This window comes from Panthera leo, chromosome C1 (genome assembly GCF_018350215.1).
Source record: "Panthera leo isolate Ple1 chromosome C1, P.leo_Ple1_pat1.1, whole genome shotgun sequence".
In the NCBI taxonomy this organism is placed as follows: Eukaryota; Metazoa; Chordata; class Mammalia; order Carnivora; family Felidae; genus Panthera; species Panthera leo.
In genome coordinates, this window is record NC_056686.1 from 208,757,426 (window position 1) to 208,780,748 (window position 23,323).

A 23,323-nucleotide genomic window follows, 5' to 3' on the forward strand; every position below is an offset into this window, starting at 1 on the left:
TATGTATAATTTGTGCCTTTTTTTTTTCTTTTTTTTTTTATAGCCTGCCACCAAGTTCAGCTGGCGGCTGGGTGCAAAGCTGTGTCCTTTTCAACTTCTATCTGCCAGCCTGGAGCATGTGTACTGGTTAAAGCTGGAAATCCTTGCTGACATGTAGAGTAACTTGTGCTTCTTTTCTTAGACTCTTTCTGAAAGGCAAATGGCCCCAATCACACTCTGGCTCTCGTGAAAATCAGGCAGATCTGTCACCGCCCCCCCACCCCGACACACACACACCATACAGTTGGGGTTGCTGGTTGGCCATATGTGAAACCATGGTGGATATACTACAAAGGTCTTGGCTTCAGAATGAAACTGGTTGCTGCTTTGTCTCTGAGTTTCTCCATGTGAAATTGCCAGGGGAGCCATTTTGGAGAAAAAAATGTTGGGGTTCCAAATCAGTATCTAGTGCTTTTGTGGTTAACAGATTATTTGACAATATCTTTGAATCTTGTTTGTAAGCATCATGTGTTCATAGGGACCATTGAGACACATTTTAGGTAAAAAAAAAAAAAAAAAAAAGACTTGTACAATTTTTCTTTCTTGCTGAAGCTACACCAAGGTATATAAGAGCCTGTTTCTTTACTGTGTGGACATGTTTGTGGAAAACAGATGCATTATGTTCATTCTTTTTATCTCTCCTGGTGTGGTACAAAGCGAAAATGATGGGAAAACACCAGTGGCCTGCATTTCAGTCCTGGCATAGTAATTAACTGGCTCTACTTGAGGTGTGAATGACTGAATCTCCTCGGACCTCTGTTTTTATTTTTATTTTTTTACAATAAAGAGGTGAGTTGGGTCCTCTCTTCCTTTTCCATTATTCTGTGGCAATGGACTGAATAGGAGGAGTGTAGCTGGAGTTTCTGGGAAACTGTCAGGAATGTTGGTGTTTGACCCGTGGGTGTCAGGGTTTAGGGATGACAAACTCACACAGACATCTGTGGCAGACCTGAATCGATACATACGTGGCTTAGATGGTGGTGGCTCATTCAGTTGCATGGTTATATGATCCTTCCTTGGCCCAGTGCAGGCATAATGCGGTTGGCGGTTTTTAACGTATGCAAATGTTCACGGCTGGCCTGCTTGGCTTGGCAGAGGCGTCCCGGGCCAGGACAGAGATGTACAGCTAATTCTGTGTGACCACTTAACTTTTTTTTTTTTTTTTTTTTAAGTAAATTGGCGTGTTTTCTCCTAGGACAAGTTTCTGTGTAATGAACAAGTACCATCTGCCAGATTGTCTAAAAGCAGTCTCGTTGCAGAACGCTTCCTTTGGATCATGGTTCTTGCTTGCAGCTCTGTGTTGGGAGATACTCACTTCAGCGAGTGAAGTTTGACATTCGAGACTGTGTCTAGATGTCAAATTGTGCCCGTAAAGAAACATAAGCACGTGAGTTTTAAAATCTGTGAAACAACACATGAGTATCCCAGCCAGGAAGAAAAATCGTAACATGAGTGGGCCCGAGTTCTGTTTCGTCCCTGGTGGGAAAGGAGCCGGCTTCTCTTGAAGTCCCAGATTTTAAAATATTAACCATAGCCCGCGGTGACTGAAATAATAAAATAGAAATAAAGATAACATGAAATTTAAACATATTTGGGATCTTGACAGTAATAGTTACATGTGTATTTATAATTTTTCCTCTGCCGCTACCCCCCACGATCATCGTTTATTAAAAGGCATTATTCAGATGCTAATGAGGAGATTTAACAATAAAAGTATAAACAGAATTGTAATGAATCAGTTCCACCCGCCCATGTCCCCTCCATCCTCTCCCACACTTGGAGACCACTTCTGGGCCACCAGATCTTAACGGTGTCAGGAATATTACCCAGGACCCTCATCATGTTCCTCAGGGTCATTATTCATGCTGTTACTCAGCAAGTCTGTATTTGAGCCTCTTGTGTGTATTAGATCCACGAAAGCCATGTAGTAACTTTTGAGTTGGTCATTTTACTTACCCATCTGTGAAATTCTCCTCTTCAGCAAAACCATCATCATTCCCTACCTAAGTTATGTAAGAATTCTGTAGACCACCAAATTTACTGATACAATGATTTGTATACTCAAGCTATCTATATACAGTTTTTAATCTCAGAAGTTATGTGTACGGTCAGTGTCCCATAAAACCAGATAATTGTAGAAAACTATTAATATAGACATTATTTCTATAAAGTGTATTAATTTGGAAAAGAGATATCAAATAGTGCTTTAAAATTACAGTGGATCTTAAATTCTTATTAATCAAAGCATGGAGAGTATGAGGAAATTTCTAATCCCACTTATTTATACTAAAATATAATACAAAACACTCTGTTTTTTTTTTTAGCTGAAGGCCCAGACTTTGTTTCATAGACTCATTAGTTGATGTTTTTAGTGAATTGGATTTTATTTTCTCTTTATTTGAGCCTTTTTGATTCCTCTTTAAGCATTGTAATTGCACATCACAGTGACTACATTTAACATTTTTCATAACTGTATCTTAATATTTCCTCTTCATCTTTGAGTTTAACTGACGCCAGTGATGAGTTTGGCATTCGTAAAGAGCCACCTTTGCTGAGCATATTAAGCATGTGACTTTAGTTTAAATCTTGGGGATTAAATCTTGGATATATTATTGTGATCCTTTGCTTAATTTATTTAGATTATTTTCAAAGTCAATGACAAAGAATTAGGACAAAGCAGTGCCATTTTCAAATGTAACAGTGATATGCTGGCATGGACCTTAGGAGGCATCATATCTGACACCTGATTTTGCCCAATGAGGAAACAGTCTAAGAGAAGCCAAGAGACTTAATATCCCATCACCATCTATATACATGTCTGTTAACTTGGCCTTGATTATGGTTGACAGTGTCCTGCCCTGGGGATGCAGGTGTGAAGTAGGCAGGTGGGAGGAACCGGGGAGTCAAGACCTCCCTGGAAGGTGCTAGATTGGAGCCACATTTCTAGAGCTCCCATGAGTCCGCCCTAAAGCTGAATCTCTGAGTGAGTTTTCACATCCTCTTTGTAGGCTTGACTACAGACAGACTTTTCAGCTTTTCTCTGTCACCAGGGGCAGAGTCCACCTGACTTTCGAGGGAAGGGAGACAGATGATAAAGCGTGACAAACGGCTCTGATGTACGTGTGCTAACATCTGGTCAGATGTGTGCCGTGATTGCTGCGTGGTTCTGCTTCTGTTTCGCCATCAGAATGGTCAGCACTCAACTCCTTTTCTGGAAGTTCTACCTGAATACCAGATGTCCTGAGGTGGACTGTGTTGATGACCTAAGACAGTGATGATGGCTAACTGAGCTCATCTATAACAGTCTTGAGAATTTGGTTAACGTTTGTTGTTCTAGTTATAAAAGCAATATATATTCACTGCGGAAAATACAAATGAGAAAAGAAGACAAAAAAAGAACCCATAACCCCAGCACCCAGAGAAGAACCACGTAACATTTGAGGTGTACCCTTGCAGCTACCCATAACATAGGCACCCAGAAGAAACCACAGCAAATGTTGTGGTGAAATTCTTTCCAAGTCAGCAAGAATTAAGTGCCTCTCCGTGGGACGAGGAAGGTTCACATACCCACACAGAACCCTAAGAAATAAGCATTTGCAATTATCTCTGTTATTTCAGATTGTGAAGCAGTGGCATAGAGAAGTTAAATGACTTGCCCAGGGTCACATTCTAAGTGGTAAACACCGGACAAGAAGGGACACTAGTTGGGACACTTTTATGTCTTACCAACAGAGCCTGTTTAGAAGAAGCATTTCTAGGCTGCTACTGAATTGTTGATGACAGGAGAGACGTTTTCTCCGTATAGTCAAGACCTAACTGACCTGGAGTTAGGTTTGTATTCTTGGAGATGGTTTGGCTGATGTGATGTTCCTGAATTCAGAACCCTGAAAACGGAGGGGGGTGTGGCTACGCCCTTTGGAAAGACTGTATTACTTCCAGAATAACAGTGACATTTCCCTCACCGTCTTCTTCACCTGTCCATCTATGACTGGCCAAGCCCTGTCATTTGGTTGGGTTTTGGTTTTTGTTTAAGCAACAGATCCAGATTGGTTTAAAAATTGGAAAATAAATGTTTGTTTTGTAGGGAAAGAACTCCCTCTTGCACAAGAAACCTGCACCTCAGGTACCTTAAAGGACACACACTCAAAAAAAAAAAAAAAAAGTGCTTACTGTAGACAATCATAAATAATCTTCTGAGCTGTCATTCGTTTTTACCAAAATGTATAGGATATGAACGTAAAAATACTGTTTTTAATATAGAAACATCAGTGACATTTTAATTAAGGATATTTGCATCATTCATTTTAATAGGGCTCTATTTTTGTTCAGTAGCTTTCCTTTAAAAAAAAGTTAATGTTTATTTTTAAGGAAGAGAGAGAGAGAGACAGAGCACGAGCGGGGGAGGGGCAAAGAGAGAGGGAGACACAGAATCCAAAGCAGGCTCCAGGCTCCGAGCTGTCAGCACAGAGTCCAATGTGAGGTTCGAACCCCTGAACTGCGAGATCATGACCTCGGGATTAAATCTTGGATATATTATTGTGATCCTTTGCTTAATTTATTTAGATTATTTTCAAAGTCAATGACAAAGAATAGGACAAAGCAGTGCCAAAGTCACCTGAGCTCAACTGACTGAGCCACCCAGCCCCCTGGTAACTTTCCTTTTAGAAGAGAAATGATTGAGAACAAAAAGGAATGCATGTGCTCACATTAGGTGTGGCTTAAGACATCAGAATTTGACATCAGGCTGTCACACATTTCTCCTGCTCCTTAGGAGTGGGAATTATTCCCGTGAGAATTTCCAGTGTCATCCACTCTGCCTCTCAAAGCCCTCTTAGACTTGTGCTGTCTTCCTTCCATTTTGTCGTGTTGTGTTGTGTTGTGTTGCTAGTAAGAAAAATCAAGTCATATGTTGGTTCCCATTTGTTGTAGACTCACAAATGGCTTTCACAGTGGTCTAGTTTCATCACATGGTGGTTCTCCAAGGGTCCAGAACTATTTATAATTCTGTTGTATTTAGTTACGGAGAGCCAGATGTGAGAGTCATGCATACTATGTATTTATATATCTTCATGAATCTCAGTTAGGGACCAGAAATCTTCCTGTGCCACATCTGTGTTACATAAATCTATTTTTGTTGTAACACAGGACCAAAACTGAGCAGTGTTAGGAAGATTACTATAAATATTAAGCTGATTAAAATTACATTGTAATCATCTGCTTTGGAAAAATTGCAGATGGCCTAATCATGCCATGAGAAGGGACAGGTCAAATAAATTATGATATAGAATAATACTCAGCCATTAAAAAGACCTAGTGAATGTACCGTAAAAAAGATGGGGATGATGTTTAACAAAATGCCGCTTACCCTTGTTTCTCAAGAATAAGATTATGGTGACTTTTATTTTCTTATTTTGGCTTAACTCCCTTTTCAAAAATTTCTCCAAAATCATGTAGAACCTTTATAAGGAAAAAAAATTATTAAAATGAATCTGGGCATTGCTAAAGCACGCTTAGCCATGCTCTTCTCTGATGTTCTCCATGGCCCCATTCCATCTAAGGCTTCAGGTTGTTTGTTGCAGAGAAGGGCAGACACACCTCATTCATTCACCTCCAGCCTCCGCAGGCTACTCATGGGCAGTCAGAGTGATGGAGGAGACTGAGCAGAGCCCAGATCCCTCCAGATCCAGCCTCCCCTTTTCCTTCTTGCTTACCCCCTTTCCCATTCCATCCCTACTCTGGACCTTCCAGGCTGAAGTGGTCCACACACTTTAGGCAAGAAGGCCGACTGCTCCCATTAGTAGTAGCTAGCTCTTCCTGGCTACTGCAGTGACTTCTTTCTTAAGGTTCCAGAACATACTGGATTCTATCTTACTCTGAGGCTGCTTTAGCACAGAGTTTCGGAACCATGGCCCCAGGCAGTTCCATTTTACCTGACAGTATGCGAAATGGAAAGCTTCGTACATTTTCTCGAGTGGGGTCCTTTCCTATCTGTTCCACTTCCTCTGAACAAAAGGATGTGTGGTGGTTGGAACGCAGAGGTTTGGGTCACCAGGGAAAGAAGTCTGGCATGCTTTCCGTGGGAGAGTGTTGTTTTATTGCAAAATACAGTTTTGTGTCACTAGAAAACAGTATGGGTTGACTCTTGAATCACTACATTTAGAATTCTTTGCAAATCCCCCTAAACAACCCAAAGCCCAGTAGTTTTTAATTTTCAGCTCAGTGAGACTAAAAGGAAACAGTTTGCTTTTGGCTACGGTGATGCTGAAAGAACATAAAATGTAGCTAGCCCAGCGACAGTAAGGGAGATAAAGTGTTTAATAAGTGTCTCCTAGAAGAAGTGACATCTGCATAGAGCACCTGCTGTCTTCATTATAACTTTAAATAAGCTGTGTCTCTGGGGGTTAGCAGGGCCCTTCTTTTGGCACACACTGCTGTGACAAAGATACATTTTAAACCCCAAGTAATTTACTGTGGAATAGAGGATGCTTTTCGGTGGGACATTTGCGGGTGCAGAGGGAAATAAGTCCCTGACTTAGATAACTCGGGCCCAGTAAGTCCCGTTTTGAGCATAATTTTGACACGATGACCGTTGTCAAGTTATGACATTTCCTAGCCCTTGGTATCCCTAATTATTTGCCAATTATCATTTTAATGTTTTATATATCACAGAGGCATGTAAACCAGGCTTCTTAGTATGTGGGCATAGCTGTTTAGAGCAATTCTGGCTTTCTTTGTGCGCTTTGAAGAAGGGGGCCTGAGCAGTGCCTGTGTTGATGGCTTTGTTCTGTTACGGTTTTACTCATCACAGTCCCGCATATGGGGACCCAGGGGTGGGTAGAAGCGGAAGTTCTTTGAGGAGTACCTTTCTTGGAGAACCTTTTAAAAATCCATTGCCATTTTGGCAGATTACCATCTAACCAAGAATCATTTCCATAAACAATGGCTGTGAAAAACTGTGGGGCCCCAGAAAACAGTATTTAATCAGCAGTGTGGTTCATCTTATTAGCTCAAGGAGAAAATAACTCACCACCAAATTCTACTCCATTATAGATAAGATTGTTTGAAGCCAAAATCAAAAACATCTGTTGGGGTTTTTTTGGGTTTTTTTTTTTTTTTTGTTTTTTCTTTTTTTTTTTTTTTTTTTAGCTGTGTGAAACTTACGCTTTGTCCCCCAAAGCAGCAGCAGTTTGTACAGATGCTGTATACCCTGTGTCTCTAAGACCTTGACACCATACAAGGGGGACATCTTCAGAGTTAATGAGCAATTAGGACATTCTTTCCTGTCAATTAACTGGCAGAATAATGAGATCAAATGAGCACTGTCCTTAAAAACCCCCAGACTTGTATTTGCTGAAAAAGCGTATCTTCCTCCGCTCTTTGCAGTTACACAAATAGAGAAATAACAACTTAAAATGGAAATAAAAATTGCGCCTAGAGCAAACAGGAGACAGAGGCATACAGAGAGGATGCCATTTACTCTAAACTCAGAATTCACGGGTCTTCCTCCTGTGTGGCTGTAGTGACATCATAACAATCTGCCATCACCTTCATTGTCTTAAAGATCGGCAGATGGGGTACCGAGGTAGTGAGCCTCCTTTCTCCTATGAATGAATGTATGATTCCTAAGTTTGGGGGCAACCTGGGTATTGACTCTAAATTTGAATTAGTGTGTTCTAAGCTATGGTCCATCTCAGGATTTTGGCTTTCCTCTGAAAGTGATGAGTACTGAAGGGTTTGAACCAAGAGGGGCACAGAGAAAATAGATGAAGACCCTGAGATAAGATGATGGCCTGTTGGAGAAACTAAGTTGGCTGGGGCTGCAATATATTTTTCAGGTAGGGCCCCAAGTGGCAAGATGGGCGGGAATCAGGTGGTGAAAGGCCCTCTACACTGTGTTTAAGGATTTTGTACCTGGCCCTGGGGACAGTGGAAGCCATTGAGTAGGTGAGCGATAAGATCAAATATGGATTTTCTCTTATTATTTATTTTTGGGAGAGCGCAGGGGTCAAGGGACAGACAGAGGGGGACAGAGGATCCGAAGCGGGCTCTTTGCTGACTGGCTGACAACAGCGAGCCTCATGTGGGGCTCCAACTCACAAACCACAAGATCATGACCTGAGCTGAAGTCGGATGTTCAGCCAACTGAGCCCTTCAGATGTGGTGCCCTTCAGATATGGATTTTAAGATCACCGTGTGGGGATCAGGCTGCCGGGGAAAAGATGGAACTTAAGTGAGTCACAGCATGACAAGCACCGTTGTAAGTGACCTATGCATATGTATCCATGTGTGTGCATGTATACACTCATTTTAATCCAACAACAATGAAGTCAGTTTTCCTATTTATCTTTTTGAAAGAAGAGTAAAGCAAAGGGAGGCTGACCGAGGTCACACAGCTGGTAATGGTAGAGCCACGATGTGAGCCTATAGTTCCAGAGTCTGTGTACTTAATCATTACGTTATTTTGCCTTTCATAGTGTATTGGTAGGATTATCATCATATTTTAATTCATAATAATAGCACTCTAGTTTTCTATGAAACACTTCTATTTACTAGCTCGGTGAACTTTTGTATTTATACTCATTCCTTTGGAATAAAATTAGAAATTTCAGTGAATTAGAGTTCTGTAAAATATTCATCAAGTTTCCAATGAAGTTTTCCAAGTAGAGGTTAATTAATGTCTTCTTGGTCAACTTTAAGCTTTGTATGGGAATTTGTGTGACAAATTTCATGCTTGAGTGTTTTCAAGGCCTTCAGTGGATACATGTGAGAGTCCAGGGGATATGAAATTCCAAAATGCCCGCCCCCCACAGGTAACACTCAGCTAACTATAGATGGGATCTTCCAATTCAGTGGAAAGACAGGAAAGGCAGCATTAAGAATAAAGGAGAGTGGACTTTTGAGAAGGAGACAGCTCACTGACATCCAGGAGAACTGAATGTGTTGGTAACTGCAGTGACCTCACTTGGTTTCTGAAAACAGAATAACCATTGTTATCCAGTGCGTTTCAGTAAGTGAATGGTGACTGTGAGTGCATCCAAGGATTGTAATTCAAGAAAGACCAAACATACAGTTGACGACTATTTAAGTAACTAGAGGAGATGTTTCAGAGATTTTGTTGGTACTCAGCCACCTGCTTGTTAGAATCACCTGGGGAGGTTTTTAAATTACCAGGCAGAATCCGCCACCACTAGGGTTGGGGTGAAGAAGTGTGCAGAGATGCCTGCGTGGGCCCAGGCACTGGGATTGCGTTGTAAGCTCCCCTAGCCTTTAGATGGAGACATACTTGAGGATCAAGGTGAGAGGTTCCCATTTATCTCTGCTTCACTCTTAAGGAGCTCTAGCAAAAGACAGTGGGCACTTTTGTTTTTAAGCTGGAGGTACAGATAATCCCACCCATTTCAATAGTACCTAGATTTCTAATTTCTTTGTATATGACTTTTAGAATATATGGAAAACCCATATTGTGCCAAACATGAGCAAGACAGCTGCCCCCTCTTCCTCCAAAATGAAGATAAGACCACATTTCCTTCCTTAAGAGAACTAGGTCAGGTGGGAGAAAGAGGAAGGTGTGTGGAGGGAGGCAACTAGCAAGGCATCAGCAAGAATAGCTATTATCTAGGTGACACTTGCTAATAAACAAAAAGGGGACTGCTGGTTGGGAATGTTTAGGGAGGGGAAGGAGGGAAAGGAAGGATGGAAAGGAGGAAGGGAGGGAGGGAGGGAGGGAAGAAGGAAGGAAGATACTCTCTTGACATGTCTCCATGACAAAAAAAAAAAAAAAGGAACCATTAAGCCCATCTTTCATCACATACCAATTCTTATTGGAAATCATGCAGTTAACAAATTGGAAAGTAACATGTTTGGCTTTTGTTTATTCTGTTCTCTAGACCCAAGTTTTTACTGAAGAGGAATGTTAACATAATGCAATGAATTTTCATGATTATTGCTCGTAGTGCTTTCTTTTTATTATTTTGCCTTTTAACATGTTTCTTATTAGAGGAATGATATCGTCAGCCCTTTTAGTGGTAAGGGAAGTTGCAGTTCACAAGATCACCAATTAGAGACGATTAGAACCTGGCGGCTTGGTTGTGCCATTTAAAGAGAGCTCAGCTGACACTTCCAGAAACAGTGCAGAACTGTTAGTCTACGAGCCCCATGGCTGTGGTTTCACCTTAGAAGAATCACACAGAGTTCTTGTTAACATACTTATTCCTGGGACTTTCACTCTGCAAGGGCATTAGGAATGGCCAGGTCCTAACCACCTAGGCATCCTGCACCCTCAGAGGAAAGGGTGTTATTGGCTAGAGCCAGAAACCCACATCATTACACTCCCCACCTAAAGCTGTTTCTACCATATCATGCAAATTCTTTTTTAAGCATAATATGCAATCAGAAAAGAAAGCGAGTTCTTCACAGGGCAATAATGCACATAGTGACCATTTCTAAAGATTCCCCACTACCTTAGAGAACTATCAGTAGGATCCTTTGGTACCTACATTTGCTTTGAAAGCAATTAGCAACTGGGGTAGAGGTGGGAGATCATGTCCTTGAAATAAGTTTTAGCAGGTTCCAGTGATCCGTGTGGATCACCTTGCTTTTTACTCCATCACTAGGAACTGGTGGATTTTCTGTTACCCTGTATTTAACAAGTATCCTTGTGAAAGGATCCAGAACATCCTGCAGCTAGATTTTCTCCTTATATATTATTTTGATGTTATAAACTTTTGGCCAGATTGGTTTCTAAGGTACTGCATGATTTTTTAAGACAAAATTAGGGGTCGACTTACCACATTGTCTGATCTTGCATTTTTTATACAGAAACGAATTTTCGATTGAAACCATTCATAGTATGGACATCTTGCTCTATTCAGAGATAGAAGATCTTTGAATCAGGAGGGACCTTAGCAGACACCCTCTCAAGTCATTCCCAAAGCGTTCCCTGCAGTGCCCACGAGACAGGCCATCTTTACACTGTCAGGGAGAGACGTCTGTTGAAGGACCTTGTCAAATAAAATACAGAATAATTTCGTCTTTTATGGACTGTTGCCAAGTTGGTACTTAAGGGGATTAAAACTGAAGTGACTTGATGAACTGACCTCTATTTAAAATTATTTTATGGCATTTTATGGTAGTCATCGGGTAAAGCTTAGCCGACCAGCCAGAGCATGCTCTGCCTACCAAGAATTTGATTACTATTTTTTATGTGTAAAGGAGAAAAAGGAAAAAGCAGAAAGAGCGTAGGATCTGCAGACCCCCCCAGTCTGCGAGGAAGCCCTTTGCATCCTTGCCTTGCCACCTCAACAAGGTCTGGGCTTTGCAATCAGTCGGGCCCCTGTTGGAATCGCAGCCGCCTCCCCTTCACCAGCGAGCAGGGTAACTGAGGGGTTTATGGGGATTTTGTGGCGAGGGAGTTAGGCCCTGCTCATGGCGCTGTGGTGTAGCCGCCTGAGACAGAACGCAAGGGCACTTGGCGCGGAAGGGGCCACCTCTTCTGGCCACTTTGTTTCCCTCTCTCTTTTTCCAAGTGTTTTGCCTCCCCACTTCTCTTAGATCACTTACCGAAGTCTTTTCTTTTGGCATCCATTTCAAGTTCGGAGATTTCTCCAAAAAGCTTATACTGGTAATGAACGCTGAAGCCACTAGCATTTAGCAAGCCCCTTTCAGGTACCAGGCATAAGCAAGTACCTTACAAACATTTTCCTTTTCCATTTACTTTTTGCAAGAACTCAGGAGACTGGCACAGTCGAGGCTCAGAAATTAAATGTACTAGAGTCGGGGTATGATCCAGACCTTTGTCTGACTCCGAAGCACTTCATAACTGCATGTTACTCCAAGGATCTCCTTGGAACGTTCACTCTGTTTCTACCCCGATCCCAGGTAGCTGTGATTATGAAAACGGTTACAGCCAGGACAGACTCCGCCTGGGCGGTGCTCTCAGCCCCTTGCGTGTATTGATTCTTTGGAGGCTCACCATGGCTCTGTACAAGTTCTGTCTCTATCTCCATTTTCCAGGTCAGGAAACCGAGGCACAGAGAGGCTAAGTCACTCACCCACTTACCCAGGGTCACATAGAGTTAAAAGTGGTGGTCAGACTCTGCTTCTGCTCCCTCCTGTTCCCTTCAACTGTCCTGGTTGTCCTTTCTAGTTTTCCAGCAACGGGAGGAATTCTCTCCTTAGCCTTCCTACAGTCCTTCTAAAGCAGTGATGTATTGGCTGTGTGATCCAAAGGCTACACCGGGAGTAATGCCTGAGCAAGGAAGAACAAACAGCAAATTCATTAACCAGGAATCTATTTACAGTCAATTCCCAAGGCTCATGGTACAGAGGAGCTTCCACATCATTTAGAGCTGCTAATAAATGAAGAGTCTTTGCATCTTTCCAAGTGTCTTGATATTTACAAGTCTCATATTTTACCGTAGGAAGCGGCCTCAACAAGCATATTCATGTGTTGACAGTCCTAATTAATACAAGTAATTAGTCCTGACAGTAGAACTGTGAAAAGAAGACCCATTCATAAATTTGCTATCATTATGTTACTCTGCTTGGAATTTACCGCGGCCTGGTCTTTCATCATTTCTATATACGGGCAAAAGGCCGTCTTACTAAATTCTTCAGACTTTCACATTTACTTCTGGTAAAGGAATTTTGTCAAGATTAATTTATCACTGGAAGTGAATTCTCCAGTATGCAGGAGAGAGAGGAACAAGGGAATGAGGAAGCCAGGCGAGGATGGGGGGAAAAGTCCAGCATATCCAGAGGCTTTCTTATGCATCTAAACCTCGCACCTTTTCGTGTGCTTACTTTGATGCCTTTTCTGAAAACGAAGTTGGTTTTGTTTAGGCCGCTGTTATGTTTCCGGTACAGAAAATTTGAAGATAGTTTGTTAGTTACTTTGATCCACAGTTGAGCCCTCTTTGTTGTAAATAGCTGGCGTTTTCTTTAGCACTCTTGCCATTTTGGGTGGGATAGTTCCTTGTTGGGTGGCATGGGACTGTCCTGTGCATCGTAGAATGAAGAGCAGCCCCCGGCCACTACCCGCTGGCTGCAGTGCACCGTTCCCCCTAGTTGTGACAGCCAAAAATATCCCCAGACTTGATCGATGGTCTCCGGGGGGTGGGGGGGGGGGTGGGGGGGGGCACAGTCACCCCTAGTTGAGAGCCACTGCATGGAGAATAGCTTTAAAAAAGAAATCTGGTAAAACTTGCATGTAGGACACTCACATAGAAACAGCTGTAGTCAGGGGCACCTGGGTGGCTCAGTCGGTTGAGCGTCCGACTTCGGCTCAGGTTGTGATCTCGCAGTCCGTGAGTTCAAGCCCCACGTCGGGCTCTGTGGTGACAGCTCAGAGCTGGCAGCCTGCTTCGGGTTCTGTGTCTCCCCCTCTCTCTTTGTCCCTCCCCCACTCATGCTCTGTCACTCTCTCTGTCAAAAATAAATAAACATTAAAAAATTTTTTTTAAATAGTCAATAAGAAACAGCTGTAGTCAACTTAATAAGGCGCATCACTTAGAAGTAATTTAATAGTGTGAAATAGAGATTTGGAATCATATTTCTTGAATTGCGGTCCCTCCTTCTTACCTCTTCAAAGGCAAGGTCCCTTTGGTCCTCCTTGTTAGAAAGTAGAGTGGCACTCGGTAGTAAAGTAGCTGTATCCAAAACACCTTTGTGGGGCGCCTGGGTGGCTCAGTGGGTCGGGCGTCCGACTTCAGCTCGTGTCATGATCCTGCAGTTAATGAGATCGAGCCCGGCATCGGTCTCTGTGCTGACAATACAGAGCCTGCTTGGGATCCTCTCTCCCCCTCTCTCTCTGCCCCTCCCCCACTGGTTTTCTCTCTCTCTCTCTCTCTCTCTCTCTCTCTGTCTCAATAAATAAATAAACAAACTTAAGAGAAATATATTTCATGTGAAATATGCTGGGCTCTTAGCATTCGTGGATTTAAATATGTAAAGTTGCAACCACTTTCAGGTGACCTTAATGTTCTGACTAGTCTGCCTCAGTGTTCTTTGTCCCCGTTTTCAGTCCACTACATTAATTCCTTATCTTTCCTCCCTGCCCTGCTTAGATTTCTGATCCTTTGTTTCAAGTACCGTCTTGGAAATACTACCCACGCCCTTGCTGCTTCGTTCTTCTTCCACCTATCTGGAAGCAAGCACAGGCTGGGATGAGCCCAGCCACCAGGCTTCTCAGAGCCTCCATCTGGCAGCCGAGTCTGATTGGAGAACGTGACCCAATAGAGGAGACTGAGCTTATTACAAATGCACGTCAACATCCCACCTGGCCTTGACTGCTTGAAGAAAATAGAATCCACCTGTAGGTAATGACTTCCGGCTCCCATCAAGAAGGCTACAGACTTACTTATACCCATCCCCATACTTAACTCATCCCTTCTGACAGCTGGGCAGGGAGGTCTCCTTCTTATCAAAGAATTCCTAATTTCTCAGGAAAATCTTTTGCTACTGATTATCCCTTTCTCCCCTCGGCCTCTACTGGATCCTTCCTATCAACAGCGAAACATATGCTAGCCTCTCTCCTGCCTCATCCCAAAAGGAGAGAGCAGTAACACAGCTGCCTTTCACTCACCCCATTCTTTCTTCCCGTTGACATCCTCCAGCAAATTGCTTACTGTCTTCACTTCTTCAACTCTGAATCTTGCGTCCACTTCCTCGATGTCTCATGGCTGCCATTACCCTAATCACACAGCTCTAGCCAAGTTCTCCAGCAACCTCAGTGTTGCTAAGACCCGGGGTCATTTTTCTTCCCTGCGTTTTCTTGCCAGACATAATCACCCCTTCTTGAAACCCTACCTTTTGCCTCCCTTTCCCCCAGTGCCCACTCCCCTGGCTTTCCGGCTGCTACTCTGGCCTCTTTCCTTGGCCTCCTTGGCAGATTCACCTGCCTCCACTTGACTTTTGAATACCGGTTTTCCTAATGACTTCATTCTGGGTGTTCTTTTCTCTCCCAAGGCTTCAGTTACTGTGTATATGCCGGCAACTTGCACGTTTATCTCCTCGGCCCAGATCTCTTCCTGAGCTTCTGAAATTATGTCTAACCCACTCAAGGACCTCTTAGATGCAGACCACATGAAACTGAGTTTGTCAGACCTTCCCACTTCCCCGACTCATTCCTCGTTAATTATTGTCAGTAACCAAGTGCTCTTGGTGCTAACTCAAAACGTGGCTCACATTCTTCCACTTCTTTCCATGTACACTAGTCTGAGCCAGTGCCTTCTGTCCCCAGAAGGTAGGTGGTAAGGATGCAGAGGTAAAAGGGCCACATAATGTAGGGCCTTTTAGGCCAGTCTAAGGACTTTTGTTTTTGTCCGAGATAGGACCACTAGAGAATTTTGAGCAGCGGACTAACATAATTTAACTTGTTGAAAGATCACCTGGGCTGCTGTGGGCCAGCATAGTGAGTTGAGTGGTAACCCCCAAAAGACCCCATCAGAGTGTATTTGGAGGAAGAGCCTTTACAGATGTAATTAAGGCAGCAGTCTCAAGATGGTGGACCCTAAACCCAATGACAGAACGGCCCTTGGGTCAGAGCAGCGATAGGGTCAGCTTCTAGATACATTTTGAAGGTGGCGCAGAAGGAGTTTTTGACAGGATAGTTGTGATTGTAAGAGAAAGAGGAGGGAGAAGGGAGTGATGTTTTGGCTGAGGGCACTGGGAAGCTGGAGTTTCCCTTCCATTCACCTGAACACAGAGAACAGATTGGCCGGGGCGGGGCACGGAGTTCAGTCTTGGACTTGCAGGGAGTAAGAGGTTTGTGAGAGCTCCATGTGGGGGCAGTGAGGAGGTGTGTTTGTATGAGGCCAGATGCTAGGTGCGGTCTGGAAACAGGACCTGTTTTCAGGTCATCAGTGAGGTATAAGTGATACTTAAATTTCATGAAGCTGGATGGAGTCTCCAAGGAAGTGAGTGTAAATAGAAAAGAGGATCAAGGACTGAGTGCCGGGTCTCCGACGTGAAGTTTGGAGAGAAAAGAAGGTACCAGCAAAGGAGAGTGAGAAGAAGGGGCTACAAAGTGGGCAGAAAGTAGAGAAGAGAGTGTGGCTCTTAGAGGATAAGTCAAGAGGGAGGAGTGCTCAGCTGCACCAAATGCCCTTCATAGTACTTGTAGGGTGACAACTGAGAAATGGTCCCTGGACTTAGCGAGGCCAAGGTCAGCAATGGAATTGACAAGAGCTGCTTCAGGAAGTGAGCAGTTGCTGGTTCCAGATAGATTCTGCTTTTGTCTCGTGTTCCATCAGAGTTAAAACAGAGGCCCTGTGCTTTTATTTTTTTAAGGGCTTTTTTTTTTTTTTTTTCTTTGAGAAAGAGCACAAGTGGGAGAGGGACAGAGAGTGAGGGAGAGAGAGAATTCCACGCAGACTCTTCCCACTGTCAGTGAAGAGCCCAAGGTGGGACTCGAACTCACAAACCATGAGATCATGACCTGAGATGAAATCAAGTGTCGGATGCTTAACCGACTGAGCCACCCAGGCTCCCCAGCCCTGTGCTTTTAAAGGCTTGAGTTTCTTAACCCCCACCTCTACCCCTGAGAGCTAAGGAAAAGGAACATGATCATTGACAGACTGCATTACTCCTACTGGTCTCTCCAGCCTTAGCTGGTGTTACGTAAATAAACCCCTGACGTTTCTCATCCTGGAGCTACAGTGAGTCACCCATGTGAGAAGCAGCTCACTCGCAAAACAGTTTTCCCCTTGACTTGGACCATCTGGCCTTGTGTTTTCCACTGTAAGGTTAATATGTGAAATTGGTCTTTTCTCTGCTTCTGGTACCTGGCTATGTATGGAAGGGTCCTCCTGCATGGGCTCGTCAGTAACTCCAGAATAGCCTTGTCCAACAGAACTTTCTGCAGTGCGGTCTGTATCTTCAGGGTCCAGTGTGGTCACCAGTCGCTGGATGTGCTGAGCCCCTGGAATGTATCGGAGTTCCCCCTTATCCTTGAGGGACACATTCTAAGGCCTCCCCCCCATGGATGTCTGAAACCAAAGATAGTACTGAACCCCGTATGTACTGTTTTTTCCTATACATACATACTTATGATAAAGTTTAATTGAGAAATTAGGCACAGCAAGAGATTAACAACAATAGTAAAAGAGAACGATTGTAACAATAGACTAATAAAAAGCTATGTGAATGTGGTCTCTCTCAAAATATCTGGTACTCGCCCTGCTTGTGATGAATGTGAGACGATAAAATGCCTATTGATGAGATGAAGTGAGGAGAGTGACGTAGCCTTAAGCTACTCTTGACCTTCTGGCCATATGTCAGAGGAGGATCATCTGCCTCGTGCCCATGGTTAACCACGGGCACCCCAAACAGCAGAAAGCAAAACCACGGATGAGCGGGAGACTACTGTAGTTAATACAGCCGAGAAACTGGATTTTTATTCTACTTAGTTTGAATTCATTTAAATGTGAAGAGCCACGTGTGGCCAGTGGCCATCATACTAGGGCAGATGTAGAGCATAGTTTCTCAAAGCGGGTCCTGGGAACTTGTTAGAAATACAGATTCTTGGACGTCCCCCCAGACCTGCTGAACCAGAAACACCAGGGTGAGACCTGGCAGTCTGTTCCATCAAGCTCTGCAGGTGACTCTGATAACGTGCCAAGCAGGATGGATGCCCCCTCCCCAGAGTTCCTGAATCAGCAGGTTTGGGATGGGGTCCGAGAATTTTTGCGTTCCTAACAAGTTCCCGGGTGATGCTCTGAGGTCGGTCTACAAATCACTTTGAGAAGGTGATGTAGAAGGTAGATTAGCTCTTTGTGAGGCCCCCAGGTCCCCGAGAATGAATTCTGTGCATGCCACATAACTAATATTTTAACATCCCAACGATATACCCTATGTGCTCCATGAAGGTCTTCCTAGCTGTTTTCTCATGAGCTCATAACAAATACTTCCTGGCTTACAGAAGGGCTCCTAAGAACTTGTTGAATTAATAAAAAATAATTTATATCCTTAGCCTGGATAAAGTACCTAAAGTTAAGAAATCGTATCCTGCCTCTGACTTTCTGAATGTGATTACTTTTTGGCATTCATGATAACCTGTTAGTATCTTTCATTTTTCTGATCCATAACTGCCATTTGTTTTAGAAGAAGCTATTCTTAGCATAATTTTTTACTCTGTATTTTGATAAATGTTCATTGTTTTAATGCTACGGAGGTAATTTTTGAAAGGCACAGTATGCCCCCTGCAGGGGGGTCATTGGGAAATGTGTGAGAGCTTTTCAGTTGTTGCATTGATGGGGTGAGTAGAAAGGTTGTGATCATCATTTAGTGCTTCGGGCCCAGGAATCTTAAATGTCCTGCACCCATAAGATTGTCGTGCCCAGTGAGCAGAAACTGGTAACCTGTTGGTAGGTGACAGAAACAGTCTCCTTGGTGAAATCACCTGTAAGGCTATGACTCTCCTTGGCTTGTCCTGTTTCCCCATGAGCATTTTGGAATCAGGTTTACTTATTTCACAGGAGGATGAAGCACTGTCCCTTCTGCTCTTGCATTACATAATCTAATTCTTCCAGGGAATATTTATTCATATGTAAGACTTAAGTGCTGTGGCTTACAGAGATGTCTGAGATGTGGGCCTGACTACAAAGAACTTACAGTACAAATGGTTTTGGCAATTATATAAATGATAGGAACAGAGAAGGAGAATTACCTGGGGAATTAGTCAAGGTCAACCAGAGAAACTACCAGTGGGAGACATATATTAGGAAATTCAGTGCAAGGAATTGGTTCATGCACCTGAGGGTGCTGCACAGACCAGTCTGAAATCTGTAGGCAGGCCTGCAGGACGGGTGGGCTGAAACTCTCGGGCACGTGCTAAAGCTGCAAACTCTCGGGCACGTGCTAAAGCTAAAAGAAGGTGAAAATGCCTTCTTTTTCAGGGAAACTTCAGCTCTGGTCTTTGGGGCCTGTCTGAATTAGGCCCACCCCGATTATCTAGAATCATCTCCCTTAAAAGTCAAAAGATTATGGACTTTAGTCATATCTGCTGAATACCTTTACAACAACACCCCCATTCGTGTTTGGTTACGTAACTGGAGACCATAGATGAGCCCAGTTGACACAATAAAAAAAAGACCATCACACTTAGAGACTGGGTGTTCAAGGGTCATATCTTGAAAGGTGTGGCATTTGTTCCGGTCCTTGAAGCATAGAGATTCTAGTATTCTAAAGGGATTAGGCATTCTAGAGAGTGCCACTACCAAATATTACTAAAAATGAATAATAAAAGATTTCAAGATAGGAATGTACAGCTGATGTTTGCATAATGGCTGGTTGGTGCTTTATGACCTTGATCTGAACCTCAACTCTCAGTTTCTTTATCGAAAAAATAGGTTGAGAGGCACCTGGGTGGCTCAGTTGGTTAAGCATTCGACTCTTGATCTCGGCTCAGGTCATGATCTCATGGGTCGTGAGTTCAAGCCCTGCATCAGGCTCTGCACTGACAGCATGGAGCCTGCTTGGGTTTCCCTCTCTCTCTGCCTCTCCCTGCTCGCTCTCTCTCTCTCTCTCTCTCTCTCTCTCTCTCAATCTCAATAAATAAAGAGTAAAAAAAAATTGTTTTAATCTTAAAATATTTTGAATGCTCATCATGACTGCCCCCTAGGATAGAATGAGATGGTATTTGAGGGTACATTTTGGAACCAGTAAACACTATGAATGCTAAGGTATTTTACAGAGACGGTGGTAGTATTCGCACGTGAAGTTGAGTGAAAAAACAAAAAAGGTTGGGCAAGTAAAACAGAACCTGATTATTGTGGGCTTTGCCTAAAATTTGCATCGTTAATTTTGGGGGGGAAAAGGTACTGTCTTTACTCCAAATAGACTAAAACAAAATAAAAACATCCCTGTTTTAACATCCCAAAATGTTAAATCCCTATTATCGAAAAGATCCAGCAGCCATTTGCTCTGGGCCTAAGACAGCTCAACATTTTTTTGCAGAAGTGGGCCTTTATTTTTGATGCAATATTGGGGGTGAAGGAGAGTCATTTATTATAAACTTATTGAATACTTTGCCTAAATAGGGAAAAAGAGTTAAACCATTTCCAAGAAAGTTGTTCCAAGTTTGTTAGGTAATGGCTGTTGTAGCCAATTGACTCAGTCACCAAAGAAAGCACCAGAAAGGGACGCTACAGTGAGTGCCGTTTGACACACTTCTTTTTTTTTTTTTTTCCTTTTTCCAGAGCTGTGCTCTACAAACCAAGCTAATTTTTGCCAAGCAAGTCCCCCTAATTGTTCAAGCCATATGCATTTTGAAGGAAATTTAATCCATATGTTCCTGAGTCATTTACGCCTAAGTCATTAAAATGTTATTTTGTAAATGTGATTTCATGTTTGAAGTCGTAGTAAAGTATTTTTAGGCGATTTTCCTTCTTCATAAGGCTAAATTTTTCTTGGTTTGTTTTCTTGTTTTATTTAAACACGCTGCACATCATCTTAACACACATCCTGCGGTGAGACCCAGAGGGAGCCCTGCAGCCAGAAGGAGGGTCTAGTCTAACACATTCGAAGCAGCCAGTTTTCTCTTCGCAGAGATTTCTAAATGTTATCCTTCTTCAGTGCCTGGGCTGCTTTTAACCTGGCCATTTCCCACCCCAGCCCTCTCCCACACTGCTCCCCAGAAGGGTGCCCACAAAAAAGAATAGAGGAAAAAAACAGGACAAATAATAGAACCAGATTGCCTCCAAGGATAGATTTCCAAACTATGCCATGTGATCCTTTGTTTCCAAAACTGAGTTCATTTTCCCCTTTTACCTACTAGCATTGCCGGCTGGGAGGCTTTAGGTGTTTAATAAAAGGTCTGCAAAAGAGAGACGTACAATTGAATTTAGGAGCAGTCCATGGCTTCTCATTCCTAGGGCAAATAAATGGTGGTATCTGCTTAGGACTGAAGCTAGTTGAAAAATGGTTTCATTTCTTTTCCCAAAGTAAGATTTTGTTTGTTTAAACCTCTGACTCTTCGGAGCGTCGTGATATGAACCAAGATTTGTCTGTGCATGAAGCATCCTGGTTTATGTGTGTCTGTCCCTCAGGAACGTCTGTTGGCTGCAGAAGGACACCTGTAGAAGCCTTATTTTTAGGGTTTGGTAGAGATTTGTCTGTTCTGAGCACTGATTCTTTGTAGGTAGCAGGTGCAGCAGCAGACACAGTAAGAGACATTTACCACCTGGAGGTACCAAGATCTAAGAAGTTAAAACTTTTTACTTCTCATCAGTTCGAGCTTGCGAAATACTTTCCCATCTTTTTTGTTTTGAATTTCATCCTCAAAACTGCCCTGAAGGACGTGGTTTCGGGGTCTGGATCGGTTATTTTTTCACGAGGAGATTGAGGTTCAGAGGAGTTATTTTCTTAGATATTTCACAAGGAGATGGCGGCTGTTGATGTGTGCCTCTGACCGCACCAGACGGTAAGCTCTGTGAGAACAGGGATGTCCTGTCAGTCATGCGGGGATGTCTGAAGACCTTTGTGGGCTTTTACTTTTGGAAGCCTCACCCTGTATCATTTCAGATACATTAAGACATACAACTGTGTGACTTTGTTTCATTCGAAGATGAATCTTCATCTTTCTTCAAAGCTCTAGGGTTTGGTAGCAAGTGACCTACTGAACATGGTGGAAAGCTAGAGAGAGAGAGCGCCCCCTCCTGATGAAAGAAAGAAATACAAAGGGACTAAGGAGGGGAGATACTAGGACTGTCTAAAAAGCCCTTTTTTTTCTTCCTCAGACCTGATTTCACCCTAGAAAAGGGGGTCCACACTTATGTGGGTGGGCACTGGGAGTCCTTGCTCCTCACGGAGCCCCAGGGCCTCCAGAGGCTGTGACGGACCTCTTTAAGAGGCCTCCAGGCCTCTCTTGGACTAAACTCAAAAACTTGCAATGCTGCTTGATGGGCTGAGTTTCCAGTTTGGGGCAGAAATGCTGGAACTTGTCCTCCATCCATGAAAATCCTTCGGGATTCTGTCATTCAGCAAATACTCCTTGGCCACCTGGACTAGCAACACCACAGTGACCAGAACAGACTCGTCCCTGGAGTCCAGAGGTCTGTCTCTTGCTCCTTGGGGTCCCTTTGGTGACGTATATTTGAAATGTCTTTGCTTTTTATTACTCATTTTTTGGTTGGATTGTATGTACATGCACACGTGACCTTGTGTATTCAAAAGACAACCCTTCTGTTTATAAACTAACGCCTACAATGGGGAAGGAAGCCTAGAGCATAAAGATTGAGCACGTAAATGTTCAGTTTCTCCACTGCTATGGTATTTTTCTGTATTTCTTTTCAAATCTCTTGGTGGGCCTGGACTTCAGAATAAGCAGATGTAGAACCCTTCTTGAGTTTGTATTGTGCCCTCTGGCACTGTCCTTCCTCATGGTGGTTCCTCCCTGAGCTTCAACCCAGGGACTCTCGTTCACCTTCCTTTTTTTTTTTTTTTTGTTTTAATTTTTTTTTACATTTATTCATTTTGAGAGACAGAGAGAGACAGAGCATGAGTGAAGGAGGGGCAGAGAGAGAGAGAGGGAGACACAGAACCCGAAGCAGGCTCCAGGCTCTGAGCTGTCAGCCCAGAGCCTGACACAGGTCTTGAACCCACAAACTGTGAGGTCATGACCCAACTCGAAGTCAGACTCTTAACCAACTGAGCCACCCAGGCACCCCTCGTTCACTTTCAGTATTGCCTTTTTGCATGTATGGATATATCTGCATTGTTCTTTTTTTTCGTGTTTTTTTTAAAGTAGGCTCCACGTTCAACGTGGAGTCCGACAGGGGGCTTGCACTCACAACCCTGAAATTAAGACCTGCGCTGATATCAAGAGCCAGACGATCAACCAACTGAGCCACCCAGGAGCCCCTAGATCTATATGGTTCCTAAGGGAGCTGTTCCTAAACTCATCAAGGGCATTTTCATTTGTGGCAAGAATCCCAAAGCATATTCTCCCCAGAGAAAGAACAAGATTTGCCTGACATCAACTTAAGAATATAATTACTCAAGAAAATGTTGAGGTGTTTTATTGTGTTGGAGATGTTGGTGACCAAGAAGTGGGTGCCTGAGGGGAAACGTCTGGCCTCGTTGTGTAAGGAAGTCAGGAAGGTGGAATTTTCATATGCCCTTTTCTACTCAGCTTCCTCATGTGCTTTGCCATTTACCCAAAACTATCCCCATTGGAAGGTTGGTATTTATTTATTTAAAGCTCCATGGCTTTGGGATTATTTCCCAAAGCAGTTGCTAGATGTTTCCTCTCCCGTTTACTCTTTCTTCCCTGCCCAGTCCTGTTCAG

At 43.2% G+C, this 23,323-nt stretch overlaps 1 protein-coding gene and 1 long non-coding RNA gene across 11 annotated transcripts in view; one reads left to right on the forward strand and one right to left on the reverse strand.

Moving 5' to 3' along the window:
• RHBDD1 (rhomboid domain containing 1) overlaps positions 1-23,323 on the forward strand; it is a 175,546-nt gene that overhangs the window by 86,884 nt on the left and 65,339 nt on the right. The window contains exons 7-9 of one of the 10 annotated variants that reach the window (XR_006205735.1): positions 697-828; positions 1,235-1,426; positions 3,048-4,435. The exons of 4 other annotated variants lie outside the window; for them this stretch is intronic. Coding sequence is in view for 3 of the 6 variants with exons in the window: in XM_042950351.1 (XP_042806285.1) it covers positions 697-752 (56 nt within the window). In the remaining 3 variants the exon portion in view is untranslated. Of the gene's footprint in view, positions 1-696; positions 1,215-1,234; positions 2,332-3,047; positions 4,436-14,102; positions 14,628-23,323 lie in introns of those variants that run through there. 5 more of the 10 variants (XR_006205736.1, XR_006205734.1, XM_042950355.1 and 2 more) reach the window with 5 other exon arrangements.
• Positions 11,979-14,695, reverse strand: LOC122226724. The gene is made up of 3 exons (XR_006205743.1): positions 14,621-14,695; positions 13,618-13,762; positions 11,979-12,286 (listed from the first exon to the last, which is right to left on the reverse strand). It is a non-coding gene; the product is annotated as an uncharacterized LOC122226724 (long non-coding RNA).